Source organism: Mirounga angustirostris, unplaced genomic scaffold (assembly GCF_029215605.1).
Source record: "Mirounga angustirostris isolate CCGP_5_RB_7025 unplaced genomic scaffold, mMirAng1.0.hap1 SCAF_11, whole genome shotgun sequence".
NCBI classification, from domain to species: domain Eukaryota; kingdom Metazoa; phylum Chordata; class Mammalia; order Carnivora; family Phocidae; genus Mirounga; species Mirounga angustirostris.
Window position 1 is genome coordinate 123,787,732 of NW_026991719.1, and position 27,471 is coordinate 123,815,202.

Here is a 27,471-nt window from a genome sequence, read left to right on the forward strand (position 1 = left end):
GAGTTCAATTCTGGGATGGATGAGGGTTGGGTAGGGAATGAGGTGCCAAGAGTGAATGACCCCAGAAGAGGGTACTTGTCTCAGCCAAAGGATGAGACACAGGGATGGGGTTGGGGAGAGGCCATGTGGCAGAAGATGGTGGAATCAGTGCAGTTGAGAGGTGAGGAAAGGAAGAACTAGCCAAGGCTTGCAGAGGGGAAGGGGAGGAATCTTAAGAGCAGTGGGGTGGTTGAAATGCTGGGATAGAATTGAGGATGTTGAGATTGTCACCAATGGGTGAGATGGCCCGCATACTTTGTGGGTCCTGGTGCAAAATGAAAATACAGGTCTCTTGTTCAAAAAGTATTAAGAATTAAGAATTTCAAGATGGAGACAGCAGAGCCTTAAACCAAGTGTAGGGAACACACCCATGAAGCTGGTCCTGCCCGATGGGATATGGATCAGGAATGGAGACAGATTAGAAATTAGGACAAGGTTGGGTAAAAAAGGTCTTTTCTCTTGCAATGTATAGGGAATTTTTATTGAAATATGGTCTGCCTTTTGCCATCTTTTTATTATTATTAGCAACTGTAATGTACACTCTTTTGGAGGTGGGTCCTCCCACAATCCTTAATGCCCTACATATGTGATTTTGATGTGTGCCAAAGTGTGTTTGTTGAGATCACCAACACCGCTTGGTAGCAAGTAAGAGAAGGGTGCACATTGGGTGTGATGGAGATGGAGGAGAGTGAAGGCTCACAGGGAGACCAGAGCATCTCTCTAGGATTTAGATAATGAGGGTCTGGACTGCACCTGTAGACTGGGGGAGGTGCAATTTGGTTGGAAAATAAAGTCCTTTAGAGCACCAACCTGCGGGGTGCCTAACCAAGGCGGATAAGCCAGTGGCCAAGCCTTTCCCATCCTGGTGCAGACCAGAGGCAGTTCAGATCAAGATCCTCCTCGAGGAGGGCACAGAGGGGCTGTCCTGGGCAAAGAGGGCTCCTGCAGCCCTGCAAGGACAAGCAAGCCAGGGGAAGACTCTGAGAACAGGTGGCAGGGGTGGAGGGCAAAGCACCCAGAGCGGGGGAAGAGGGAGGAGAGAGAAGGGCAGGGACAGAGAGGGGCAGAGGGGCTGCTCAGCTCTGGGAGCTGGACTGGAAGAGGCCCTAGGTGATGGAGGCCTTCCCCCCCTATTTTCCACGACCCTGGCGGCAAGGCAGTTGGTGTTTCTCTGCCCCGAATGGGGGTGGGGGTAGTTCCGGGTATGCCTTCTCAGGATCATCCTGCCCAAAACATCAAAATGGGGAAAAGGGTGGGAAAGGCGCCCACTTCAGTTGCAAGATGGGCTCCAGAGGTTCAGAGAACAAAAAGAACCCTGAAAACCCAGCAGGGTGCACTGGACGCCTCCTCTGAAGATTTGGCAGACCCAGATCCTGAGCTCCCCCAGAACGGTCCTGCCTTCCCTTAGCAGTCCACCTCGTCGCGTGGTTCTCCTTGGACTAGTGTCATGTACCAGCGTCTGGTCCTGTCATGCTGAACCTCCCACAGCGGGGCCTCCTGAGACCCCTCCCTGCCCACTCCCCACCCCCGCGCTCCCTTCCTCTTCCCTTTCTGCGCCTTAAGAGTTTCCCAAGCCCATTTCCTCTTTTATTTCGCTGCAGCCCCGCGAGGGAGGCAGGATTCTCCCCATTTACCAGATTTGACAGGAGAGAAGCCTGTCGTCCTGGGGCAGGGTGGGGGCGGGGGGAGGAGGTAAGTGAAGAAGCCAAGGTCACCCAGTCACTGGCGGAACGCAGCCTCAACCCAGCCCTTCTAGGGGCCGGCTGGAGCCCGGCGAGGTGGGCCCAGGCTGCTGGCCCGAGCCCCTTCTTTTCTCGGCTGGCACTCGGGGGCGGGCTGGCCACAATGACAGGTGAGCCTGGATCGGGGACAGTTGGTGGGGGGGGGGGGTGCGCTGCGCGGGGCCCCTGGCGTGTGGGCCTTGGGCGCGGCCGCCCCAGCCCGCCTTGGCGCCCGGGCTTCCGAGGGCCAGTGCCCGGAGGCACGACGGGGCCCGCGCCTTTGGCTGGGGGTCCTTGGCGTGCCCGGGCCCGCCGGCCAGGCCCCGCCCCTTGGCAGCACGGGCGGGGGCAGGGGCGGCGCCGGCGGAGTGGGGCGCGGGCGCGCGGTGCTCGGTGCGCGCCGCCGCCCCTCCGGCCCAGCTTGCCGGCCTGCCCTCCCTCCCCCTCGGCCCGCTCTCCTCGCCCCCAGCCCTCTCCTGTCCTCGGCCCGGCGGCCCGGCGCGCGGTGGGGCGCGACGATCGCGGCCTGGCGATCAGGGCACGGTGGTCGTGGCGCTCGAGGGTGGCGCGCAAGGCGCGGGGCGCGAGGCCAGACCTGGCGCAGCAGGGCGTGGGGGGCGGGCAGCGGCGGAGTCCCCAGAGGAGAGCAGGGGCAGGGGGGTGCCGAGGTAACGGGCAGGGCCCGGGCGCCCGGCTGCGAGGGGCGGGAGCTCCAGGCGCACCTCGGCCCGGGCCTTGGCCGGGCCGGTTGCGGGGGCCCCGGTGGCGGCCGGAGGGCGCCGGGCGGGGAGGGAGGGAGGGAGGAGACGGCTGGGCCGGGCCGGGGGCTTGGCCGACGGGGAGCAGGTGGGCGGGGACAGGGGCCCTGCTGGAAGAGGCGCCGCAGCGAGGTGGCGGGCTGCGTGCGCAAACAGGGCGGCCGCCTCCCGGGCCCAGAGAACGGTGAGGCCGTTTGGGTTGGGTGCCCCAGCCCCGAGGGCATGGTTCGGTGTCCAGGGCCCCTGAACCGGGCGCGGGACATTACTGGGGGACGGCCCGGCCGGGCCAAGGCGTTGGGGGTCTTGAGCAGACCCAGGAGAAGAGCGTGGCTGGGCCAGAAGCTGGAGTTCCTGGGCAGGGCGCAGCTGGAGGGCGACGGTGGGCAAGGGCGAGCACTTTAAGGGCTGGCATGAGTGGAAGGAGACAAGGAGGGCCCAGAGTTTGAGCATAATTTGGGAGTTCCATGTCACTGGGTAGGTTCATGAGTCATGCGCTTTGGCGATCACAGAAGTCTTTCCTGGCGACCAGTTCTGAGTGAGGGGAATGAAAAGGGCTAGGATTTGGAGAAGTGGTTTGGAGGCTACGTCTTGGGACACCCGGTGCTCTGATGGCCTCCTGTCCCCATGCGAGGGACTTTGGGAGCGATGTTTCAGAGTGCTGTGATTTGGAAGCTTCAGCCTAGGCTGGGGTCTTAATAAGGAAGGTCTTTGTGGCGGCCCGTCCCTGCCTGCCTTCCTTTCCAGGCCTTCAGGATTCAGCTGTGTTCTTGGGGGGAGTGGGTTAAAAATTCCTTCGGCCTACAATCAGCCTTACAGTATCCACCAGGGGTAGGAGGGACATGTACATGCGTGACTGCAGCAGCATTCTCTGTCGTGGAGCCCTCACGCTTCCTCGCTGTTGCCATAGCAACGCCCTATTGATGGTGTATTTATAGGGGAAGAAGCAGGCGCTAAATTTTGGGGAAGGTGGAGGAGGCAGCAGCAGCGATGGTGGCTACAGAATTATTAATGGAGTAGGTCATGCCCCGTGAGCTGTTTGGGGGGCGTTCCTGGCTTGTTTGCAGCTTAAAAATGAACTAATAACTTTGGCAAGGGTCAGGAGAGCACGCATTCGTGGCTATGATCTGTGTGGATGTTCATGCATCAAAGTCAGGTGTGTTTGGGACAAGAGGTGGCTATATGTAAGCTGTTATGTAATTTTTCCACATAAAAATGAACAAAAATCACACGGCAGTTCTCTTTGATAGGCAATGAAATGTAGGTTTTTCTGTCTTCACTTATTAGTACAGCCTTTACTCATTCTTGTCAAACCCTGACACAACAGCTCCGTTTTTAATTCAATGAAAACCCTTTGCTGTTAGGCATGCCACACCCACACCATCACCATGTGACTGGCATGCCCCGCCCCCCGCCCCCCCCCCCCCGGAAACCCAGAGATCAGTAATGAAGCAGAATTTTGAGATAAATAGTCTATCTTCACTCTTAAAACATCAAGGGCCAACTTTTCTTACAATGGTAGACCCATCTGTTGACACATTCACTCACTGATAATTTTGGGTGGGATCATTGTGGGGTTCAAGAGAGAAAAATCCCCCTTGACATGGTGTTGCCATAGATGGATGTTAGATTTGCTGTTTTTCCTTTAGCTTTAATTTTATTTATGATTTATAGCCTACCTGTTTGCCGAAAGGATTAGAAGGTATATTTGAAACATACACGAGGTCTGAACACATAAAGAGAAAAGCGTATGCCACGCTGCACGGGAGAAGCATATGTGCTCAACAGCTGGGCTTGATGGTCACTGTTAACACTGAACTTCCTGGCAGCCTAGGCAAAAAGGGTGGCACGACGGGTTACACCGTTCAGGTGTCTTGCATCCAGTGAAGTCATAAAACCAGAGCTTCTGCTTGGGGAGGGGGCAGCGGGGTGATTGCTCCCAGATGTGGACAGCTTGGGCAGAGCTCTGGAATATGTGTGTGAGGGGGAGTGCGTGGTGCGGGGCGCACTGTGCCGTGGCCACGGTTTACATAGTGGCAGGATGATTCCTGAGCAGGAGCAAGGCTTTTGGACAATAGCTCACATGAGAGGCAACACTTGCATTGAGTTAGCATCTCAGTTTCAGAAGATCCTCAGTGCCTTGTCTGGTGCAGACCAAGAGCGGGGCACCTGGGTTTGGGCTGAGACTTCTGAGATGGCTGTTGTTCCCCGCGTTAAGCTTGGCCAGTACCTGCTTCTTCAACGTGTGCTGCCCGATTTCAAGGAACATGCTTGTCATTAGAGGTATCTGGGACTTGCCATTGTGAGCAAACTGAGTTCCAAAAATTGGGTCCTGTCCCTGTCACTGTTGATGTGCTTGACCTCACGTAATTCTCTGTCTCTCTGAGGTCCTTTCCGACTCAACAGTGCAAAGATCTGTCGAGGGAAGTGAGGAAGGAGGAACCTTGGCCTGTAGGATGGGTTTCCCCCCCCCCCTTTTTTTTTTTTAAGAATTAAGTCAACCCTTAGGTGTTCTAAGCTCTCTGAATCTGTTCATGGGGCAAAGAGCTGGAAGGTTAGCTTTGGGCTCTGCTGGGCCTTGGGGAGCTCTGGGAAGAGAGCCTGGGGAAGGATGGGAAGCTGTGAGTGGCACAGGGGGTGACCTGCCTCATGAGGTGCTCCTTTGACCTTTGACCAGGCCAGCGGGGGTGGGAGTCACATCCCAGGGCCAAGAAGGTGCCCCGTAGGCTTTGGGGTGTGATTTCATTGTGACTCTGCTTTTCTCCTTTGCCAGGCAAGTGAGACGCTGGGTCTGAGGGAGGAACAATGGCAGGTGAGTTTGCCAGGGCCCAGGCCAAGGGGTGAGGGGCCATGCCCAGGGGCTCGCAGGAAAGGTGCCTGTTCACTTTTCTTTCTTTTTCTTTTTTAAGATTTTATTTGTTTATTTGACAGAGACATAGTTAGAGAGAGAGCACAAGTAGGCAGACAGGCAGGCAGAGGGAGAGGGAGAAGCACGCTCTCCTCTGAGCAGGGAGCCCGATTCAGGGCTCGATCCCAAGACCCTGGGATCATGACCTGAGCCAAAGGCAGATGTTTAACCGACTGAGCCACCCAGGTGCCCTGCATGCTCACTTTTCAAGTCCTTCCCAGCTTGCCTGTCCCCAGGGTGACCTTGTAGATGTGCACCTGCCCAGGCTACTAGGAGAGAAACTAGTACTACAGGGCACCTGCTTTTTGGTAAAGCCCTGCCTCCCTGGGCCCTGCAAGGGGCTGGTTGACAGGAGAACTAGCTCAGGTTTACAGAGGCATATAGCTGATACCGTAGCTAGGTGGCTGGACCGTAGCTGGGTCCCTCCCTTTGGAATAAGTAGATATGACCAGCATTCAATGACATTTTTGCAGGAAGCATCTGTGCGGTCTACGAAGGCTTAGATTCCCCACATAGATCCTGCTACCCCTTTCCCAGAGGCACTCTCAGATTTGTATGCACCCAATGCCCTGATCTAGGCCAGAATGGGTTTGTACTAGATTGTCTGGGGCCGGACTATTGATGATGGCCCAGGTGGCCATTCAGGTGGAGGGATGCCGCCCTTGTAGAGTCATATGCGGTGATTTGTTACTGGTCACCAGCAACATGCCCTTCCCTCTCATTCAGATCCCATTTTCCTCCGTAACACCCGAGGCCCGAGTCTCCTCGGGTCAGTGGTATTCTAAGCTGACACGTCATGGCATCAGAGAAAGTTAGCCTTTTGATCCCTTTTACAAAGGCCTCGCCGTGGGCGCCTGGGTGGCTCAGTTGGTTAAGCGACTGCCTTCGGCTCGGGTCATGATCCTGGAGTCCCGGGATCAAGTCCCGCATCGGGCTCCCTGCTCTGCAGGGAGTCTGCTCCTCCCTCTGACCCTCCCCCCTCTCATGTGCTCTCTGTCTCTCTCATTCTCTCTGTCTCAAATAAATAAATAAAAAATCTTAAAAAAAAAAAAAAAAAAAAAAAAGGCCTCGCCGTATCTGGGGTGGTGTCTTGCCTGCCAACTTTGTCTTGCTTCCCTTCCTCGTTATGCTTCTGTGTCTGGGCTGAGTCTGGCTTAAAGGAGCCCCTGGGCCCCTGCCCACTCCAGGCTTCAGTGAAGATCTCTCCTCAGTGTTTCTGGAGGCCAAGAATGCCCATTCGGTCCTGAAACGGTTCCCTCGTGCCAATGAATTCCTGGAGGAGTTGCGCCAGGGCACCATTGAGCGAGAGTGCATGGAGGAGGTCTGCAGCTACGAGGAGGTCAAGGAGGTGTTCGAGGACAAAGAGAAAACGGCACGTACTGCCCCGGGGCCGGCTTCTGGGAGCAGGGGCAGCCTCAGGAATAACAAGAGCAGGCCCTGGTATCTCAGGCCAGTCAGAAGCAATGAAGGAAAGATAGCCCAGTCTCAGGCCATGGAAGGACAGACAACATGTCCTTAGAGTCCCAGCTGCCTGATTCTGGGGACCCCTTCACTTGGGAGCATTGTCCCTTGTCCTGGGTGCATTCCATAGCCTCTCAGGTAGCTGAGAGGCCAGTCAGATGGGCAGGGTGGGGAGCCGCCCCAGGCCCTGCTGAACTTGCCAGACTAGCTGAAGTTCTCTGAGGTCCAGCTGGGGCATGAGGTCTTGCATGTAAGTGTAAGCGGCCCTTCTTCTTTTGTAGATGGAGTTCTGGAAGGGGTACCCGAATGCAGTCTACTCAGTCCGAGACCCTGCACAAAGCTCAGATGCCATGTACGTGGTGGTGCCCCTTCTGGGGGTGGCGTTGCTGATTGTCATTGCCCTGTTCATCATCTGGAGGTGCCAGCTGCAGAAAGCCACCCGTCATCACCCGTCGTATGCTCAGAACCGGTACCTGGCCAGTCGCACCGGGCACAGTCTCCCCCGGGTCATGGTGTACCGGGGCACTGGCCATAGCCAGGGGGAGTCCTCTGGGCACCGTGAGGCAGGGAACAATGCACAGGTGGTGCTGGGGCCCAGTCGAGGGGGCAGAACCACGGTTCGCCTGGAGAGCACCCTCTACCTCCCTGAGCTCTCTCTCTCCAGGCTGTCCAGTGCCACTCCTCCCCCATCCTATGAGGAGGTGACTGCGCCCCAGGAGAGCAGCAATGAGGAGGCGAGCGTCTCTTATAGCGACCCACCCCCGAAGTATGAGGAGATAGTGGCCACCAACCCTGGCTTGGACAAGTAGTAGGACTTCTGGCCTGTCCGGAGTGAAAGCCTCTTTAAGGGGTCTCCTATTATTATTATTATTATTATTTTTTTTTTTTACTTTTTAAAGACTGTGCCACCACAAAACAGCCTTAGCCTCCTGTTGCCAAATAATTTCCTAACCGTGGATTTGTAGGAAGTCAGTTGTCAGAGACAGGTGGAGGGGGCGGGGGGTAGGGAACACATATGCGTCAAAGCCCCTGGGGAGAGCCACAGGCTAGAGAGCCCAGCTCTTCCCCAAACCCCCATGCTCCCGCCATCCTGTCCTCCCATCAGGAACTGGCTTCTCTTATGCCAAAGGTATTACCCTATTGAGTTGATTGTGGCCAGAATGTCCATAGGCTCAGGCCCCAGGGCCACGTAGCTGGCTGGAGACCTGTCTCTGTCTGGAAGCCTAGGCCACAGAGATGAGGGAGAGAAGCTAGCCCTTCAGCAACCCCTTTTCCTCAACAGTCCTGTGCTTTCTGTCTTTGCTTACATTTTGAGCACGGGGACAAGGACTGAACAACAACTACAAAAAAGGGTAATAACAAATGAATAAGTGACCAACACAATAAAACAAAACAATATAACCTGGGCCATTCACAGGGGACTGAGGGAAATCAGATCTGTGAGACTCCCCTGCCCCAACACCCACCCCCACGCTGCTGACCACGTTAAAAGGAATATCTAGAGAAGCTGGAAGGAGGACAGGGTGTGTGAAGGATGAGGGGCAAGGGCCTAGCTGCCGGATTGAGCGAGAGGCCTGTGTGAACTTGGCCATCCTGGAGGCTAGCTCTGGTTCTAGTGTGCTTGGCCTCCTGAAGACCTTGGCTTTCTAGACGTGTGTACCGGCTGTGCTAAAACTGCTACGCACTGGCCTGAGCCCAATCAGAGCACTGGGAAAACTAACGCTGGTGACCCTGCCTGGGGAGCCCGTGGCCTCTGAGTGGTTAGGGGTACGGGCTGGGGCAGAGAGCTGAAGTTTTCTCCTACAGAGGTTGACTGGCCCATGGAATGACTAAACCCATGAACTTGGCCTCCTCAGCACTGTGCTTTCTGGCTTTGAACTTTTAGGATACTTCCTTTTTCGTGAGCAGGTGCATTGAGTTGAACTTGAACTTCAGATGACTGACTTCTCCTTAAGAATGGTGTCCACCTGGGGAAAAGATCCTGAAGTGTCCCTTTTTAGAAATTTCTTGGCAGGGGAGGTGGGGAAGCCTGTGACGTGGGGTCAAAGGCCCATTCAGGGTTTGCTGTGTTATTGCCAGGGGCTGGTCCATTTTTAGTAACCCCCTTCTCTGGCCCAGGGGCTGTCCACCTCTGCATTTCAGTGAGGCTTTGGACGGCAGTGGGGCAGAAGTGACCTGCCCTTTAGCTGACCGTGACCACGTACAAGACTCTCGATACCGCTTCCCCTCACCCCCGCATGTCCATCCTTCTGGCCCCAGTGGTGCTTTAAAAAATGTAGCAAATTTTTGTGGGGTCCAAACGAGTGCACAGCCAGGGTCTATCGGCAAGCCACCGAGAAGACAAGCTTCTCTCTGTCCAAACAGCTCTCCGAGACCGGCATCGGGTCTCCTTCTTTGACGGCAACCCTGCCTCGAGGCCACAGATGACCTCTGGAGGCCCCTCCCGCCCTGAGGACTGGCCTTGGGACATGCTTCAAGTTTAGGAGACTTGTGTTCCTATCCCAATGAGGCCACCAGCTTCGACGACTTGACCTGGTGCCTGCGGTTTTCCGTCCTTCCCACTCCCTCCCAGGCCTATGGGAGGCTGACTGAGCTAATGCCTGGGGAGCTAGTGCAGTTTGCCCTTAGGAAGAGTCTTCTAGAAATGTGTAGCTTATAGGAGACCAGTCTTAGTGGAGGCCTTCACGTGACACTGATGTTGAGTCTCAACTTGGGATCTCAGTCTCCTGCCAGTTGGCACTTTGTGCCCCCTCCTCCTTCCCCAAGAGCTCCCTGATGCCCGAGGTGCTGACCAGGTGCGTTCCACCTTTCCTTCCTTCCCCCTTTCCTCCCTCCAGGCCTCTAACACTACACTCTTGCCCTTCCTCACAAAGGTATTTTAGGGCCTAGAAAGGCCCCCCTTTTTGCACGACGGAGGCTGTGGTCACTCCTGGTTGGCCATGTTGGAGGACCTGGGGCGGCCCGAAGCTCTGGGGCCAGCCCTGCCCTCCCAGCATTTCCTCAGGCAGGTGCCTGCGTGTGACCCGGGAGCATGGGAGAAGAGAGCCAGGCATGGGCCCTAGTGACCAGAGCCGAAGGGAGTAGGCCAAGGAATGCCTGCTGCCTTTGGCATCTGCTGAGCCCTTCCCTGCCAAGCTGGGTGGAGATGGGAGGGAGCGGGAAGCAGGAGCCTGGCCCGGTGGAGGACAGCACGTGTTGTGTCCTTCAGGCGCCGAGCCAGGGCCCGCAGGGAGAGCTCACAGGCAGCTCCTAGGGCCCTGTGTTCTCCTGTTAAGGTGCTTCGCAGGATTCTTGCCACCGTGGTCTCTGGGATGTTTTTTGCAGTATATTGTAGGAAAAAAAGACTGTACAGTACACAATGGTCAGAACTCCTCGCGGTGCACATTTGGCTTTTACGAACGCTCTGTATATATCTTTTCAAACTCTGTCTTTGTATGGACGTTGGTTTGATATGATGCTGAATCTGTAGTAGCCACATTTTTGTTGTTTTGGGACTTTGTGTGTGTGCGTGTGTGTGCCTGTACGCGTGAAACAATAGCCGGTGTGTGGCTATATTTGTACCAGGAGGGTACCAGTCTGAAGGGAGGAATGTCACGTCCTGGGGCTGGACGGGCTTTTGACAGGGCCCTGAGGGAGGAAAGCTGAGATTAGCTGTCCAAGCCCCCGGAAAGGCACCACCTTCTGCCCCCACTTCACAAAAAGTTTTGGGAGAAGACTAAGCCTCCACCCTGTGGGACCCCTCACTCACACACCCTTTTGGCCTGGTGTCCCCCGCCTCTACTCCTATTCTGTGGGTATCACCAGCTGAAGGAGATCTGAGCACTCCTGGGCCTTTTTATTTTTTGTTTTTATATTTTGGTGGGAAAAAAATGTGTGACTATTGACTTTGGGACTGGTGGGGCTAGTTATTCAGATATTTTTCATTAAGAAAAAAGAGAAAAGGCTTTAAAAACCTTTTTAAGACTTTTTAAAATGAGAATCGCAAACCTGTCCCACCACGCTGCTCCCCATCGCCTGGGGTTTTCAAGACGAAAGCACAGGAGAAAGAGTGAAGCAACATCTAGCAGGAGCCTCCTCTTCTGCTTGTGAATCCCACTGCCAGTAGTGTGAATTCCTTAGGGTGCTTGGGAAAACAGGAATCTGCCCAGTGGGTTGGATGTGGCCTTTCTGGTGGCCTGAATATGAGGAATTCGGGACAGGAAAATGTCTTTTTGTTAAGGAGTTGGAGCCAGATGGTTCCTCTCTGGCTGCGGGTTGATCTTTTGACAAACAAATGGTATCCCATGAGAAGAAGGAAAAAACAACACTGCCTCTAGATTGTTCTTTTGTCGGGGGTGGGGGGAAGGGGGGGTCCTATTCACCTACTCTCTGTGTTTCTAAGAGTGTGCCTGTGTGCTAGGTCTTGCATGTGCTTTCATGTTCAAGGCCAAGATGGAGAGCTGGGCAGCAAAGCTTTTCGGCTTGACAAGTAACGAAGCTCCATTTCAGGACTGTGCCCATTCAGAACTTATAGAAAATCACAACTTAAGATAATTCATGGTATCTGCGATTCTCGCTCTGTAGAAATATTTGAAATATTCTTCGCTTTAGTCAATTTTCAGGGTCCTATGTGTAAGAGGGATCTAGTTAAAATGAGCACCTTTTTCAAATAAAAGGCTCAAGACATCAGGGATCCCTTCACCGTGCCTTCAGCTTTGGGGCTCAGCAATTCTCGTGTGTAAGGCTCTTTCTGCGTAGGATGGTCTCTTGGTCTCTCTCCATTGTGGGAAGGGTGGGTGCTGCAGGTTTTCATTCTCCTAGCCTGCAATTTAAAGTAACGTAACTGGTGTATCTTGCTAAATATTCTGTAAAGCAGATGTTTTGCTATCAGGCTGGCCACTCCCATCATTCGCCTCCAAATATTAAATGTAGGGAGGTTTTCCTTTCACAGGCTGTGGGCGGTGAGTCTCTCTCTAGCAAGAATTTCTCTGACAAGGATATCCAAACACTGTACTGAGACATCTGACCGTTGAATGGTGCCTGCCCTTCCCCCGCCCCCAGCCTGAGCATTAACACAGATATTCAAAATTGGAACAAATCCCACAGCTGCTTTTGCCTCCCGATCTATCTCCCCTTCTGGATGCCACTTTCCCAGGCCTGAACACACCTGCTATTTCACTCTGTGATTGTGAATTTGTGACAGTGGAAACCCTGATATGTGCAACTGAGCTTATAGACATGATTACTGTGAAATGGATTAATTTTGGTACCACTTTAAACTGTGCTTGTATTCATGTGTTGACCCGTGTCAGCTGGGAAATCTGTACATTCAGTAGTATGTCAGGATTTCACTGGAGCCTGGGAGCAACCAATATACTTGCTTCCTATTCTCTCTCTCTCTTTTTATAATTGTTGAGTTTAGCTGTTAAATTTCGTCTCTTTCTGTACAAGAAGATAATTAATAATAATAAAGAGCACATGGCATTCACTTGTGTCCTGTCCTCATCAGTCTTGGATCCCTGCTGACTCCCAAACTTTCGCGGAGGAAATGGATGGTTGTGGGCCAAACTTGTTTTTCCCAAAAGTCAGACTGTAGATGAGGAAACAGCCCAAACCAGTTTAGAAGCAGGAAGCAGAGATGTCTTGGGTTCTAAAGATTGTCCTCATGTGTGTAAGATGATCTCCTGGCCCATCCCCCTGGGATGCGGTTAGTAAAGTCTGTGGCCAATCAAGTTAGCAACTTCCCTGTCACCTGATCCCTGGTTACTAACAGAGTTGTCTCTTTTGCTAAAAGGATGCCTTGCTTGGTTTCAGAGCTGGGGAAGGGTTGGGAGGGAGAAATTTTTCTGTGTCCTGTGAAGGTAGGATTTAAAACTCAGGCATCGCCCTGGCTCTGCTTCCTAAATTCAGAGGATGGCAAGAGTCAGAGACTGTTCAGAGGGCAAGGATGCCCTTGCTTCCCCTTGGTGGAAGCATAGTCTTAGCCCCAAACACTCCCGGCTGTTGGTGTGGGGTGAGATATGGCCAATCCCCAGTAATGAAAATAATCCACGCTTTAATAGGAAAAGCCATGGCAGTGATGAGAAAATGACAATGAAACTTAGGGCCTCCTTCGAGGATTGAATGTGGAGGCTAAATGCCAGAACTGACAACCAGGGGCCTTGGGTTCCATTCTTATCTGGGACTGGCTTGTTGCATGAAGCCAACCTTCTGGAGATGTGGAGAAGTCAAGTGAATACTCTTCAAGCAGACTCCAGGACACAGGTGGGGTCACATTCTGAATATGGGTTTTGAACTTTAGGCTCTTTTTGTCAGAAACAAGCATTCTAGGCAGTGACTTAGAGTCCTAGGCTAGCCCACAAGAGGAAGCTAATACATGAGGGAGGCCCCAGGCTCCCAAAGTCCCTGTTGGGCACCATCCGAGGGACTGGGCCTCGCTTTCTTGTTTTCGTGTTGTACCACAAGACCATAGGTTGTGGGGCCAAGGCACTGGGATTGCTTATGGACCGTGAGGGCAAGTCAGGAGCAGAGACTTAAAGGCGTGATGGCAGGGAAGGGGGCAGAGACTGCTTCTCGGGTGTGGCTTGGGATCCCTTTTGTCGTTCTTTCCCCAAGCCTCCACCTTGTATTACTGCCAAACTCTTCAAGCAGCTGGTCCGAGACTGCACCTACTGAAGGGACGGAGGGATAGTGGGAAGGATCCATGAGTTGTGCTTGGAAATAATCACAGACAGCATTTATTGAGCACTTAGGGTATGCCAGGCCTTGTGGATGCATTAACTGAGACAATTCTTCCAACAAACCTGTGATAGCTGAGGGAAGGAAGGCCATTTGACCAAGGGCTCACAGACAGGAAGTGCTGCCCTCATCAAGGGGAACTCACGTCTCTCCTGAATGCCCCACACCCCGGCCACTCATATGACACTGCTAGTCTCCTTTGGAGGTTACTTTGCTTTTGTTTTCCCGTTGACTGTCCAACCTGCCAGCACCCTCACACCTCCTCCTGCCCGACTGTTAATTCCACAAGAGCAGGGACCATGTAAAACGTTTTTCTCCCCACTTCTTCCTTACACTTCGGCACAGTGGCTCACGGTCAGTGTTCAATGAAATAAAATGTGTTGATTGATTATATTCTCCAATTAGGACCCAAGCTTCATGTGTTAGTTTGCTCGGGCGGCCATAACAAAGTACCACAGACTGGATGGCTTAAATGACGGAAATGTATTCTCTTACAGTTCTAGAGGTTAGTTCGCTGAGATCCAGGTGTTGGCGGGGTTGGTTTCTTCTAAAGCCTTTCCCTTTGGCTTGTAGACCACCCTTTTCTGCCTGTGACCTCACATGTTCTTCCCTATGTGTGTGTTGTTGTCCTAATCTCCTCTTGGTGTAAGGGTGAACACTTTTGATCTCATTTAACCTCAGTTACTTCTTTAAAGATCCTATCTCCCAAAACAATCATATTCTGAGGTACTGGAGGTCAGGACTTCAACATCTGAATGTGGGGGGGCGGTTTGGGCGGGAAACACAATTCAGGCTATAACATTCCATCTGTAGCAGGGGGAGACTTTGTTGCTCCTTATCCCAACCCTGAGCACATCACACACACTCTGGAAAAGCTTGGGGGTGGACATCAGGACTTCTCTGAGATGCTGGCAAAGACAGGGGCACCTTGTCAGGCTGAAATCAGGCCCCCCACAGCAGTTTCTTCCCTGCCACAAATGGACAGGCCTGGGCCACTTGCCAAAGGTCCTAACAGCCCAGGTGGGATTGGGACAGAAGTGGGCTTCAGCATAGTTTTCCCAGGGTCCCTCTGAGGAGAGTGATGTGAGAACCCAAAGCCTGAAGAATAGACAAAATCTTTGTGTCCCCTCAGACTTTTTTATAGACAAAATATGTGGGTTTTTTTTTTTTAAGAATCACAAGACTAGCATGGTGTTCCAGAAGCTGGCTGTGTCCCTGCTTCAAGCCAAGCCATGGGGCCCCAGAAGGGAGTACAGCAACATGCTAGGTCCTCCCTTTCTGGAACTCTGGGCCTAGTTTTGTGGGGAAGGCATTAGACAAGCCACGGCAATGAACCATGTTGGACTTTCTGGTAGGGGAAGCCTGGGGGGCTGGGGCTGCGGGCTGCCAGAGAAAGCCTTCTTGAGGAAGCCAGGCCCAACCTAAAGCTTGAAGTAGGAATCAATCAGGCAGAAGAGCATGGAAGACAATTAAATCAGGCAGAGGAATGGCATGTGAAGGGGCCTAGAGTCCAGCAAGGCTATCATATTTTTAAGGAAACAGAAGAAGCCAGGGTAGGGTAAGGGGAAATCCTTGAGCAAGATGAGATTGGAGAAGCCGAGGGAAGGCAGCCCATGCAGGGCCCCGAGGCCACACTCAGGGCTGTAGTCTTTACTCTCTAGTGAGAATGGGAAGGCACTGAGGTATCTTTGAGAAGCAGGAGGATATGGCCAGGCCTGTTACATTTAAAATAATCAGTCTGTCTGTTATGTGGGTAATGGGCTGAAGGGGTCATGACGGGATCCAAGAGATAAGTATGAGGCCATGCAGTCATCCAGGCAAGAGGCGGTGACGGGATTGCCTAGGGGAGTGGCAGAGAAGACAGAGGGAAGTAGACTACTGAGAAGATTTTTGCTCAAACACAGAATTAATTATATATTGAGGAGGTTGTATCAGGGTTCTCCAGAGACACAGAACCAGTAGGAGATGTATACAAAGATAGAGAGTTGGACATACAGGCACCCCCCCGCTTTTCAAGTTTGCTTTACACCACTTTTATGAAAGACCTACATTAGTACCTGTTTTTGCTAACTGAAAGAAACCAGCAGAAGATTTTTGCTTTTATAAAAATAGGCCAAAAGCAACAACACTGTCCATTGTTCAACATTTGTTTTGCAGTGACCTGTTCCAGAGGCTGTGTGCACCCACCAAGCTTCTTCCTCACAAGCTGCACTTGGCATCTCAGCTTTGAACTGTGTCTATGAGCATCTGTGCTTTATCTGTTTTTGGAAGTTTTTATTTAAATTCCAATTAGTTAACATACAGTGTAATATTAGTTTCAGGTGTATGATATAGGGATTCAACACTTCATACATCATCCCGTGCTCATCACAAGTACACTCCTTCATCCCCATCACCTGTTTCATCCGTCCCCTCATCCTTTGCCCCTCTGGTAACCATCACTTTATTCTCTAGAGTTAAGAGTCTGGTTCTTGGTTTGCCTCTCTCTCTTTTCCCTTTGCTCGTCTGTTTTGTTTCTTAAATCCCACATGTGAGTGAAATCATATGGCATTTGTCTTTCTCTGACTTATTTCACTTAGCATAATACCCTCTAGCTCCATCCACGTCATTGCAAATGGCAAGATTTCATTCTTTTTGATGGCTGAGTAATATCCCATTGTGTATATATACCGCATCTTCTTTATCCATTCATCTGTCGATGGACAGCTGAGCTTTTCTCATAGTTTGGCTATTGTGGACATTGCTGCTATAAAGGGGTAATTCTATTTTTAACTTTTTGAGGAACCTCCATACTGTTTTCCACAGTGGCTGATCTGTGCTTTATCTTGATTTATTTTGTGCATCTGTCAGCAAGAGGTGTCCTAAGGCATCAGAAAGGCCTGATAGAGGTTATTTTTTGGGTCTGAGGACACTCAAACATTTTTTCCATATAAATTAATAGTAATTGCTTCTTTCCTTTAAGTCATTTTGGTTTATGAAAGATTTCATAGGAATGCTCTACTTTTGGATAGCAGGGGAAACCTGTGCAGATATAGCTAAATCTATATATTTATATCTGTAATCTCTTTTTCTCTCTCTCTATCTATCTGTATGTATGTATCTATCTATCTATAGATATCTATCTATATATCTATATTTCTATCTATCTATCTATCATCTATCGAGATTGATTTATTATAAGGAATTGCCTCATGCAATTGTAATTATAGAGGCCAAGAATTCTTACAATCTGCCCTCTGCAAGCTGGAGATCCAGGACAGCCAGTGGTAAAGTTCTAGTCTGAGTCCAAAGGCCTGAGATCCAGAGAGCCAATGAGGGAGTTCACTGAGACAGAGAGTTCAGAGAGAGTTCAAAGGCAGGAGAAGACCAGTATCCCAGCTGAAGTAGTCAGGTAGGGAGAGAGAGAGAGAGAGAGAGAGAAACAAGGGGAGTGAGTAGGTGAATTTTCCCTTCTTCTAACTTTTGTTCTATTCAAGCCCTTAAAGGATTGTGTGATGTTCACTCACACTGGGGAGGGCCATCTGCTTACTGAGTCCACTGATTCAAATGTTGAGCTCATCCAGAAACACCCTCAGAGACACATCCAGAAACAAGGTTTAATCTGGGCACCCCATGGCCCAGTCAAGGTGACACATAAAATTAATGATCATAGGTGGAACAGAACTATACATAGTGACTGACTGGTTGGGAGGGGTGGGGAGAAGTCCTAGATGACTCTGAGGCTTGGGGGCTCAGACTGTGGGGTAGATGGCAGGACCATTCACTGGGAAGGGTCAGAGCAGAGGAAGAGAGAGGACAATGATGTGAAATGCTTCCAAGAAGTCAAGTAAGATGAAGACTGAAGTGGGTTCATGGGAAGGAGCTGCCAGGAGGTTGCTGGTAACTTTGGTCTGAGGCAGTTTCAGTTGAATTGTGGATGAGAAAGGCAGACTAGAATGAGGAGAGGAATGCCTAGGAGGTAAAGGAGTGGAGACACTGTGCATGGTGGTGACGACATTTTCAAAGAATTGAGAAAGGCCAGTAGTATGAGTGAGACAAGACACCGAAGCAGGATGGTGTTTTTTCTTTTTTTAATATTCAGGTCATTTTAATTCAACAACTACTTAATGAGCTCCTACCAGGAGTCAGGTCTTGTGCTAAGTGCATGGGAGACAGACAGCGCTGAGTGAGGCTGACAAGGTCTCTGCCCTCATGGAACCAATATCCCCATGCTGGGAAAGATGTGATGATATCTCAGTGCTGAAGAGAATCATCCTGGCAAGGAGGAGAAGCTGAAGACCCTAGAAAATGCAGAGATGGGTCACTGATAAAGCTGGAGCACCTTTTATAGTGAGCAGGAGGCTTCGTGGCCTCTGTGAGAATCCCAGCAGCTGGGCTTCAAGCACTAACTCTGCTCGGAGCTGAGTGCTTCATATTCTATGCCTCCTGACCTGCCTTTTCCCCAGTAGGACCACTGAGGCACACTGTTGCTAAGTGAGGAGCTAGGACTCCAACCCCAAGAGGTTGCGGGGAGGGGACTGTTGGACTGCAGAGCCTGGGCTCTGACCCACCCCATCCTCCCTCGTGTGTGTTCTTTGTGTTAGGATCTGCCTGCTAGCTCTGTCTTGGGAGAGTGAAGGGCAGGTCAATGCGGCATGGGGCTGGAGGCTGCTTGCTGAGGCTCTCTTGAGCCAGTTCTTCCCTTGGGACCGACCTCCTCCTCTTCTACCAAGGACCCTGGATCACCAATCTTAAAGCACTGGTTTGCTTCTAAGCCCTGCCACCGAATTGTGAAGTGGCCCAGCTTGTCCACCTAAAATGGGGGATACTGGGAGGAGTATCTGCTTGTTGGAAAAAACACGCAGCTTCTCAGGCCTGGGTTTCTCAGCTTGGGTTCCTCCACCTCATTCTCCAGCTGCACCATTTTTTCCACCTCTTCATTATTGTTGGTCATTTTCCTTTGGTTTCTGATTCTCCTGAATTTTACATACACATCACATTTCGGTCTTTGGACATGGAAACAATTGGAAGCAGATACATTTCAATCTGAGGAGTCACTGTGCAGGCGAGGCCATGGACTCTGCCAGGTCACCTTATCTGACGCCCTTGCCGGGGATCAGGAGAGAGGGCCTTTCCCACCCACTCCAAGGGTTCCCTGTACATGGAGCAAAGGTAACTGACAGGCAGACAACTAAACCCCTCCAGGTTTCCAAATGTGCTGCCAGCTTTGGGGGCAAGGGATTCTCAGGCCAGCAGAGACAACGAGCAGCAGAGACAGCAGCTGGCTACACCAGGAGCCCGAAGGCAAGCTTCCCAGTCTTTGCTCTTTGGGGCTATTCTGTCCCACAGGCACACAGTGCAGTCCTGAGTTCCTTTCTGGGCACCTAGCTAGCAACAATTCCCCTACACTCAGTTGCAGCTGTACGGCAGTTTTTCAGGCAGCCTGCTCCTGTGGGGGCTACTCCGGGGGCTGCAGGGAGGGCCATGACTGCCGAGATGCAAGCTTGGCAGTCAAGGCTGTGGCTCTGTGTCAGTGTCTTTAACCCACTTCTGCTGGGGCTGCTCCCTCCAGACTGGACCAGAGTTTGGGGGTGGGTGGGGTCCTGACCAGCATTTCCACCCAGTCCAAGCCACCTCAGGAAGTAGTGAGCTGTCCAGGAGGTGTGCAGTCAGAGGCTGTCGGTGCTGGGAACAAGAGTCAGTCTCTCGCTCTTAGGTTGACAAAGCTTGAGGGACCACCCACCACATTTCCAGGAAGGCAGAGTGTAGCAGGATTTAGGGCAGCACTGCCTCAAAAACAAGCCCCCGCTACTATCCCCACAGACCTGTGGACTTCCTTCCTGTCTGTCGGCTTGTTTCTGTCTGCCCTCTAAGCCTGAGTTCCATGAAGACAGGAAATTTATCCCTAGTCTCAGGACCTGACACCCAGTCAGTCTTGATTCAAGACAGTCATACTGAATGAGAAGTGCCCACATTTGGAAATCGAGGTACTCCCTATAACCTTCTGCTGGTGGCCCTGTCCCTATGCGGGGGGGGTGCTGGAATGAGTCCAAAGGGCTGCCCCCATATGCTCCTGCCACTTATTTCCCTCTCTCTGCTTACGAGGTGGTCCTCATTCCCTGGGCCTTACAGTCCCTGAAGTTTATGCCTCTGTCCTCCCTGTGTCTTTAAGGAATGCAAGGCTCCGCTAGTCCTTCTTCCCTTTCCCTTCTGGTCGGGGAGGCCCTGGGGCTCCAGGGATGACATCAGTGCCAGCTGCTTCCAGGAGCAGGAAGGAGAATTGTTTACAGGTTCGTAAGTTTCATTAGCAAGAGGAGAGGAAGCTCCCAGATGCCTGGGATCTAAGTTTACAGCCCAATTCAGGGTTGTTCGTTTGGGCTTGGGACTGTAGCTGCCTGAAACTGAGCAGGGCTGGGATGCAGTAGACCACTGCACCTGCTAGCTTTGAATGGTCTCTTCCATAGAACCCCAATATGAGAAAGTGACGAAAGCGAGCTGCTCTCTGTGAAGAGAGGCTGGAGTCTGCCCTGAAGCCCAGGTAGCCCCAGCATACCTCCCTGAAACCATAAAACAGTTTAAAACTGGGTTTTAGCCCAATCTTCCATATGAAGATGGGAAACAGGGGCTCAGAGCATGGGAAACAACTAGCCTAAGATGCCCCAGTGTCACTCCCAGGTGTACGGATCCTGGGCCCGGGTTCCTGGAGGCAGGTGGTCGGGCAGGCAGAGAGACAGACAGACATAAGACAAGAGCAGACAGGCAGGCAGACAGGCCGACAACAGCCTGCTCTGTTGGGGGGGCTGGATGCCCTCTAGATTTCAGCACAAACTTGGATGCAATTAACTGGAATTGTTTGGCCCCCAGTGGAGGCTATGTGCTCATGATCACCTTTAGGGAAAAAGATGATATGTTTTCTTTGGAGACACTTAGCTTGAAAGGAGGGAGAGCTTTCATCTCCATCCCTTTCTGTTAATAAAACAGCTCTCATTTTAATAAAGATCCAAGCCCTCCAGCAGACAGTTCACAGGAAAGAAATACAGAAGATCAATAAACATATGAAAAATTGCTCAGGTTTATTCATAATTAAAGCAATAAAATTAAAGCAACAATGAGATAGATATCATTTTCTACCCATCATACTGATGCCTTTTAGAAAGTTTCATAATATCTTCTGTTGATAAGGCTGTGAAGAAAACAGATCTTTCTTCCTCTTGTTGAGATCCCACTTGGCACAGTCTCTTAGGAAGGGCACTGACAATATCGGTCAATATTAGTAAAAATTGTCCACATACATACCCTAGAACCACACAAATTCCACTTCTAGGCACCTGCTCTACAAAAATATTTACATATGTGTGCAAAGAGGCATGTCCAGGAATGCTCACGGTTTCTTGTTTATAAAAGTGAAAAACTCTAGACACCCAAAATGTCCACAAGCGGATCAATAAACAGGGGCACAGCTGTGCAGCAAAAGCTGTGTTTAAAAGATGTGAGGGAGATTTGTTCTGACGTGCAAGATCCCCAAGGCACACTGTGCACTTAAAAAAGTAAGTTGCTTATTTCTCAATAAAACTGAGAAAAAATTCCGGGAAACCTTAGAAAGAAAGAAAGAAAAGAAAGAAAGAAAGAAAGAAAGAAAGAAAGAAAGAAAGAAAGAAAGAAAGAAAGAAAGAAAGAAAGAAAGAAAGAAAGAAAGAAAGAAAGAAAGAAAGAAAGAAAGAAAGAAAGAAAGAAAGAAAGAAAGAAAGAAAGAAAGAAAGAAAGAAAGTGATAGACAAGAATTCCCTGGCCTTCTTTTCATTGAAGTGTGTACATGTAAGGTTACACATTTCTATGTGTTTTTCTTTTAAACTTTTATAAGGACTTTCCTACTATGTCTCAGGTACTTGCAAAAAAAAAAAAAAAGTAAACTGCAGAATGGGCACGTACCTCAAATGTATGATCTCATTTGTGTAAAACACTGCAAACATATACACACATCTCAGCCAGATAGTCTCTGGACTCCTCCTTCCCCTTTCCAGAGGCATCTGTCTCATCTCTGGGGTGGAAAGAACTTTGGGCTCTCTGGCCCTCTTTTCTGGGGAGCCTTCCACTGGGGTCTAGGTCTCTGTAAGCCCACCACCTACACTAACCATGAGCCATCCTCCGGGCCCCCATAAGGCTTGGCAGAGTTCTCTGATCTAGGGATGCTCTAGGCCTTCAAGCCCCCAAGGTTGGCACACTAGACAGTGGGGGCTTTCCAGCCACACTGTAAAGAGGGGATTGTTAGCTGCATTGTCAAATGGGGAGACTGAGGCCCAAAGAAAGGAAAGACTTGCTCAAGGTCAAATCATGAGATCATGATGAGGATGGGCAGGATGTAGGGTTGCCAGATATAAAATAAAGGATACACAGTCTCATGTGAATGTCAGATAAACCATGAATAAATTTTTAGTGCAAGTTTGTCTCAAATGTTTCACAGAGTGTACTAACACTAAAAATCTTCCTTGTTGTTTATTTGAAATTCAAATTCAATTGACATTCTGTATTTATATTTGCTCGATCTGGCAACCCTGGCCAGGCAGAAACCCATGGTTCCTGCTTCCCAGGCTCCTGAGTCCCACAAAAGCACACTTCTCTGCTCCTAAGGTGGCCTTCCAGAAAGCTCAGATTTCATTGCAGCTGCTCCACTGGATCTGGGAAGGGCTTCCTCAGGGCCCTCAGGAATGTCCCAGCCTATGTCAGCTGGACAGGTGGGGACAGGGAGGGGGCCAGGCAGCCCAGACCATGCCACCCTCTCTAGGCAAGTTCCAGCCTTTCCCTTTCTCTCTCACGCTTTCCTTCCTCCCTTCCTCTTTTCCTCCCTGTTTCCTCCTCTTCCTCCCACCTGGCCCCAGCTGTGCTTGACTCCTTTTGCAAATAGCCTCCTTTTCCCCCGGGGACGTTGGAGTTATTCGCAAGAGCCGAGGGTTCACCTCTGGTGGTTGTATCAGTCAGCGTTCTCTAGAGAAAAGAAACCAATAGGATATATGTATGTATGTGTATGTACACAGAGATTTCTTTTAAGGAGTTGGCTCCTGCCGCTGTGGGGCTAGCAAGGCCAAAATTTGCAGGGCAGGCCTGCACACTGGAATCTTAGGCAGGGAGAGATGTTGCAGTCTTTAAAATTTTTTTTTTTACATTTGAGTATAGTTGACACACAATGTTATATTGGTTTCAGGTGTACAACATAACGATTCAACAAGTTTATACATTATGCTATTCTCAGCATGAATGTAGCTGTCATCTGTCACCATACAATGCTATTTTAATATTACTGACTATATTTTTCATGCTGTACCTTTTATTCCCATGACTTCTTCATTCCATAACTGGAAGTCTGTATCTCCCACTCCCCTTCTCCCATTTCACCCATCCTCCTGCCCCCTTCCTCTCTGGAAACCATCAGTTTGTTCTCTGTATTTATAGGTCTGGTTCCGCTTTTTGCTTGTTGTTTTAGATTCCACATATGAGTGAAATCATATGGTATTTGTCTTTCTCTGTCTGACTTATTTCACTTAGCATAATACCCACTAGGTCCATCCACATTGTCACAAATGGCATGATTTCATCTTTTTTTAATGGCTGTACAATATTCCACTGTATATGTATATGCCACATCTTCCTTATTCAATATCCAATATTCCTATGGATGGACACTTGGGCTGCTTCCATATCTTGGCTATTGTAAATAATGCTGCAATAAACATAGGGGTGCATATTTCTTTTCAAATTAGTGTTTTTATTTTCTTTGTTGTTGTTGTTGTTTTATTTCATTTTCTTTGGGTAAATACCCAGTAGTAGAATTATTGTTTCATACGTTATTTCTATTTATAATTTTTTTTGAATTTTATTTTATTATGTTATGTTAGTCACCGTACAATACATCATTAGTTTTTGATGCAGTAATCCACGATTCATTGTTTTTGTATAACACCCAGTGCTCCATGCAGAACGTGCCCTCCGTAATACGCATCACCGGGCTCATCCATCCCCCCACCCCTCTCCCCTCTAAAACCCTCAGTTTGTTTCTCAGAGTCTATGCATAGTCTCTCATGTTTCCTCTCTCCTTCCGGTTTCCCACCCCCTTTATTTTTCCCTTCCTTCTCCTGTGTCCTCCATGCTATTCCTTATGTTCCACAAATAAGTGAAACCATATGATAATTGACTTTCTCTGCTTGACTTATTTCACTTAGCATAATCTCCTTCAGTCCTATCCATGTTGATGTATAATTTTTTGAGGAAACTCAATTCTGTTTTCCACAGTGGCTGCACCAATTTACATTCCCACCAACAGTGCATGAGGGTTTCTTTTTTTTCCACATCCTCGCCAACACTTGTTTCTTGTATTGTTGAGCCATTCTGACAGGTGTGAGGTGATATCTCATTGTGGTTTTGATTTACATTTCCCTCATGGTAAGTGAGGTTGAGCATCTTTTCATGTGTCTGTTGGCCATCTGGATGTCTTCTTTGGAAACATGTCTATTCAGGTCCCAGCCCATTTTTTAATTGGAGTTTTTGTTTTTGTTGAGTTGTATCAGTTCTTTATATATTTTAGATTTTAAGGCCTTCTCAGATATAGCATTTGCACATATCTTTTCCCATTCACTAGGTTGCCTTTCTATTTTGTGATGGTTTCCTTTACTGTGCCAAAGCTTTTTATTTTGATATAATCCCAGTAGTTTATGTTTTCTCTTTTTTCCTGATGCTGCAGTCTTGAGCAGAATTTCTTCTCTTCTGGGAAACCTCAGTGTTTGCTCTTCAGGCCTTTCAACTGATTAAATGAGGTCCACCCACATTACCAAGGATTAGTAATGTCCTTTATTTAAAGTCCACAGAGTGTAGATGTTAACAAAGCTACAAAATACTTTCATAGCAACACCTAGACTAGTGTTTGATGGAATAACTGGGAACTACAGGCTACCCAAATGGACAGGTAAACTTGACCCTTAGAGTGGTCTAATCACTAGGGAAGCTGAGGGAGAATTTGGACTTAGACCAGGGACTGTAGGGCATGCCTGGGGATGGTGGGGCCTCCCCAGTGGCTGCAGGCAGATCCCTTCTTTCCTGCCCTTCCCTCCTTTGGTTCTCATGGTTCCTGCCCAGGCTGACCCAGGGCGTCAAAAGGCCATCTCCCTTCCCTGGGAACTCCAGATTGGGAGAGACGGGATGTGTTCTGCAGAGGATGCCTTCCGAAGGGTGCTGTGGCCTAGATTACTAGCCAGAGCTGGGCTTGCAGAAGCCATGACAGTCTTGGGATCTAACCCTGTCTTGACTACTGACTGGCTTTGGGGTCCTGTGCCAGTACCTGCTTCTCTTTATTTTATTTATTCTCTTTTAGTACTTGCTTCTCTTTAGAAATGTTGGAGGGTGGATCCCACCTGCCCCTCAATGGGGCCAAATCAAGTGACCTGAGAGCCAGGGTAGTTCTCACAGGCAAAGTTTCTGACACTTATCTTTCCTTCTAAGTTGCTTACAGAGTAGCAGGGGAGAAGGCTGTGAACCAAGCCAACAAGATACAGCAGGAACACAAGGTGCTGGGTCCAAGGCCTGAGCCCAATGAGGGAGTCTGGCTCCACCCCCATATCCAGCTATATCTTGCTTGAGCTCCTACCCCTTGAAGAGCTGATTTTCCAAGTGCCTGCTCTGCGCCCTGCTTCCTGTGTATCCTTGGCTATAGCTTAAAAGTGAAAAACTGGCCGTGATGGCAGGAGGACCCCTTAGCATCAAGGAGGAGATGGAAACATCCCTGGCTGAAGAGCTGGTTCCTGGAAGCTATATGCAAAACCAAGAGCACCTGGTGATAGCAGGTGAGGAGCCCCTGTAATGTCCCTTTCCTTGGGTCTCTGCACTTGTGCAAGGTGTGTGTATGGCTGGGCAGACTCATATATATGCATGTATGTGTGGCTACGGGTGTGTCTGTGCCTTGGTATGCATATACATGTACTTGTGGCTTAGGGACAGGGAAGCTGGGAGGAAAGGAATTGGTGATGTGAGCATTTTGCAGCCTGTGAGAGAGTTGGATAAGGACCACATGGGTGGTCCTTATCTCCCCCTTGTTCAAGCTACCACTGTGTCTATGGCAAAGCACCCAGAGGGCTCAACTTATAAGATCAATCAGATCAATTCTCTCCTCTAGTCCTTCAATGCTTTCTCTTCCTTTAGAGTAAAATCCAAACTCCTTTCTACGATCTACAAGAGCCAATCAAGGTGACCTCCTCAAGATATTTCATGTTGTGGCACGGTGACCCACTGCACACTGCATTTATGCTTGTCCTTATAACAGCCCAAGGCTGGTTCTTCCTCACAGCCTTTGTGTTGACTGTTACCTCTGCCTGGGATGCTCTTTCCCTAGATTTTACATGGCAGGGATCTTTTTCTCTTTCAGGTCTCTGCCTCAATGTTGTTTCTGACTTTTCTAGAAGTAGTCCCTTCCTTTTGCCATGTTGCCCTGTTCTTATCACTTTGGGAGCATGTATCTCTTGATCTGAATTAACACTGATGGATTATTTCTGTTTTGCCCCCTCACTCACGCTATGCACACACAGACAGTTGGTTACTTGATTGCTGAGATCTTGTCTCTTGGTCATTGCTCTCCTTCCAGTAACCTAGCCCAGAGCGTGGCCCTCAGTAAATACTTGCTAAACTTTTGAACAGATGAACAGACTGAGGCCTGGGATCTGCCAATGGACAGCAGTTAATGAGTGTTGAATGATTCCTAAGAAGTTTGGGTACCTTATCCTCTTTCTGGTGCATCCCGTGCCCAGGAAGCCTTGGCACAGCCTCTATGGGTGTTCCTGGGGCTTTTCTTCTTCTCCCTAGAAATGATGGAGCATGGATCTCAGTCCCTGGGTGCCTCTCGGCGGCGACAAAAGTTGGATCCAAAGTCTGCTGGCTCTGCTGCAGGGCAACCGGTTTGGAATATGACTGCCACCCGGCCCAAGAAAACGGTACTGTATGGAGCCCTTGGCATGCAACGGCTGGGTTGGGGTTGGGAGTACAAGCTGCCTGATGATGGTAGGTCAAGCACAGCCAGATGTTGACTTGGGGGCAAGGGAGGAAGCTCCTGTGTACTGGTGAGACAGTGAAGGCAGGGATGTCCAATGAGAGGTCACGGCCATCCTTTGGTAGGCTGGGAGTTCAACCTTGAGAGTCCAGAACACCTGAATCACATATTACTTGGGGACTACATATACACTTTACTCTGCAAAACTAGTGTGTGTGAAATGAAACTTTCCTTCATAAATAAATGAATGAATAAATCTCTATCTATATTTCTCTATATATCTATATTTTATATATAAATATTTATCTATATAAATTATAATTATATAAATTATTTAATTATTAATTAAATAATCAGCTTGGGCAGGAACCAAGAGAACCAAAGGAGGGAAGAGCAGGAAAGAAAGCATCTGCCTGCAGCCACTGGGGAGTCCCACCATCCCCAGGCATGCCCTACAGTCCCTGGTCTAAGTCCAAATTCTCCCTCAGCCTCCCTAGTGATTAGATCACTCTAAGGGTCAAGTTTACCTGTCCATTTGGGTAGCTTGTAGTTCCCAGTTATTCCATCAAACACTAGTCTAGGTGTTGCTATGAAAGTATTTTGTAGCTTTGTTAACATCTACACTCTGTGGACTTTAAGTAAAGGATTACTAATTTTTGATAATGTGGATGGGTTGCATCTAATAGATTAAATATAAATATATATAAATAAAAAATATATTTCTCAGGGCTGGGACAAAAGTAGGGCAAATTAGGTTCTTATGCTCCCTTGCCATTAGGAATTCCAATCAATTGAATCTGACTATTTTGTAGCCAATCCTTTAAACTAATTTAATGTGAGTTAAGGAATGTTCTAGAAAAAAAATGG

The 27,471-nt window shown here is 49.7% G+C and overlaps 2 protein-coding genes across 5 annotated transcripts in view; both read left to right on the plus strand.

The window, feature by feature from the left end:
• The first annotated feature begins 1,753 nt into the window (after window positions 1-1,753).
• PRRG3 (proline rich and Gla domain 3) lies at window positions 1,754-12,351 on the plus strand. Of its 3 annotated transcripts, none has more exons than XM_045883739.3 (4): window positions 1,754-1,891; window positions 5,289-5,327; window positions 6,635-6,795; window positions 7,166-12,351. In XM_045883739.3, the coding sequence occupies exons 2-4, from the start codon at window positions 5,321-5,323 to the stop codon at window positions 7,691-7,693; spliced, it is 696 nt and encodes a 231-aa protein (XP_045739695.1). In that variant the 5' UTR covers window positions 1,754-1,891; window positions 5,289-5,320; the 3' UTR covers window positions 7,694-12,351. The 3 variants fall into 3 exon arrangements, with proteins under 3 accessions (XP_045739695.1, XP_045739701.1, XP_045739688.1); XM_045883745.3 differs by lacking the exon at window positions 1,754-1,891 and adding an exon at window positions 2,459-2,702; XM_045883732.3 differs by lacking the exon at window positions 1,754-1,891 and adding an exon at window positions 2,718-4,798.
• The window catches only part of FATE1 (fetal and adult testis expressed 1), a 30,798-nt gene continuing 5,082 nt past the window's right edge, over window positions 1,756-27,471 (plus strand). Inside the window, exons 1-3 of one of the 2 annotated variants that reach the window (XM_045883759.3) lie at window positions 1,756-1,891; window positions 25,068-25,408; window positions 26,421-26,548. In XM_045883759.3, coding sequence (XP_045739715.1) covers window positions 25,303-25,408; window positions 26,421-26,548 — 234 coding nt within the window. In that variant the 5' untranslated portion in view covers window positions 1,756-1,891; window positions 25,068-25,302. Of the gene's footprint in view, window positions 1,892-7,171; window positions 7,237-25,067; window positions 25,409-26,420; window positions 26,549-27,471 lie in introns of those variants that run through there. The other variant, XM_045883752.1, reaches the window with a different exon arrangement.

Bases quoted from the DNA above. Each gene is read 5' to 3' on its own strand.
- PRRG3 (XM_045883739.3), top strand. The intron at 6,796-7,165 runs GCACGTACTGCC...CTTCTTTTGTAG, and splicing joins TCGAGGACAAAGAGAAAACG to ATGGAGTTCTGGAAGGGGTA.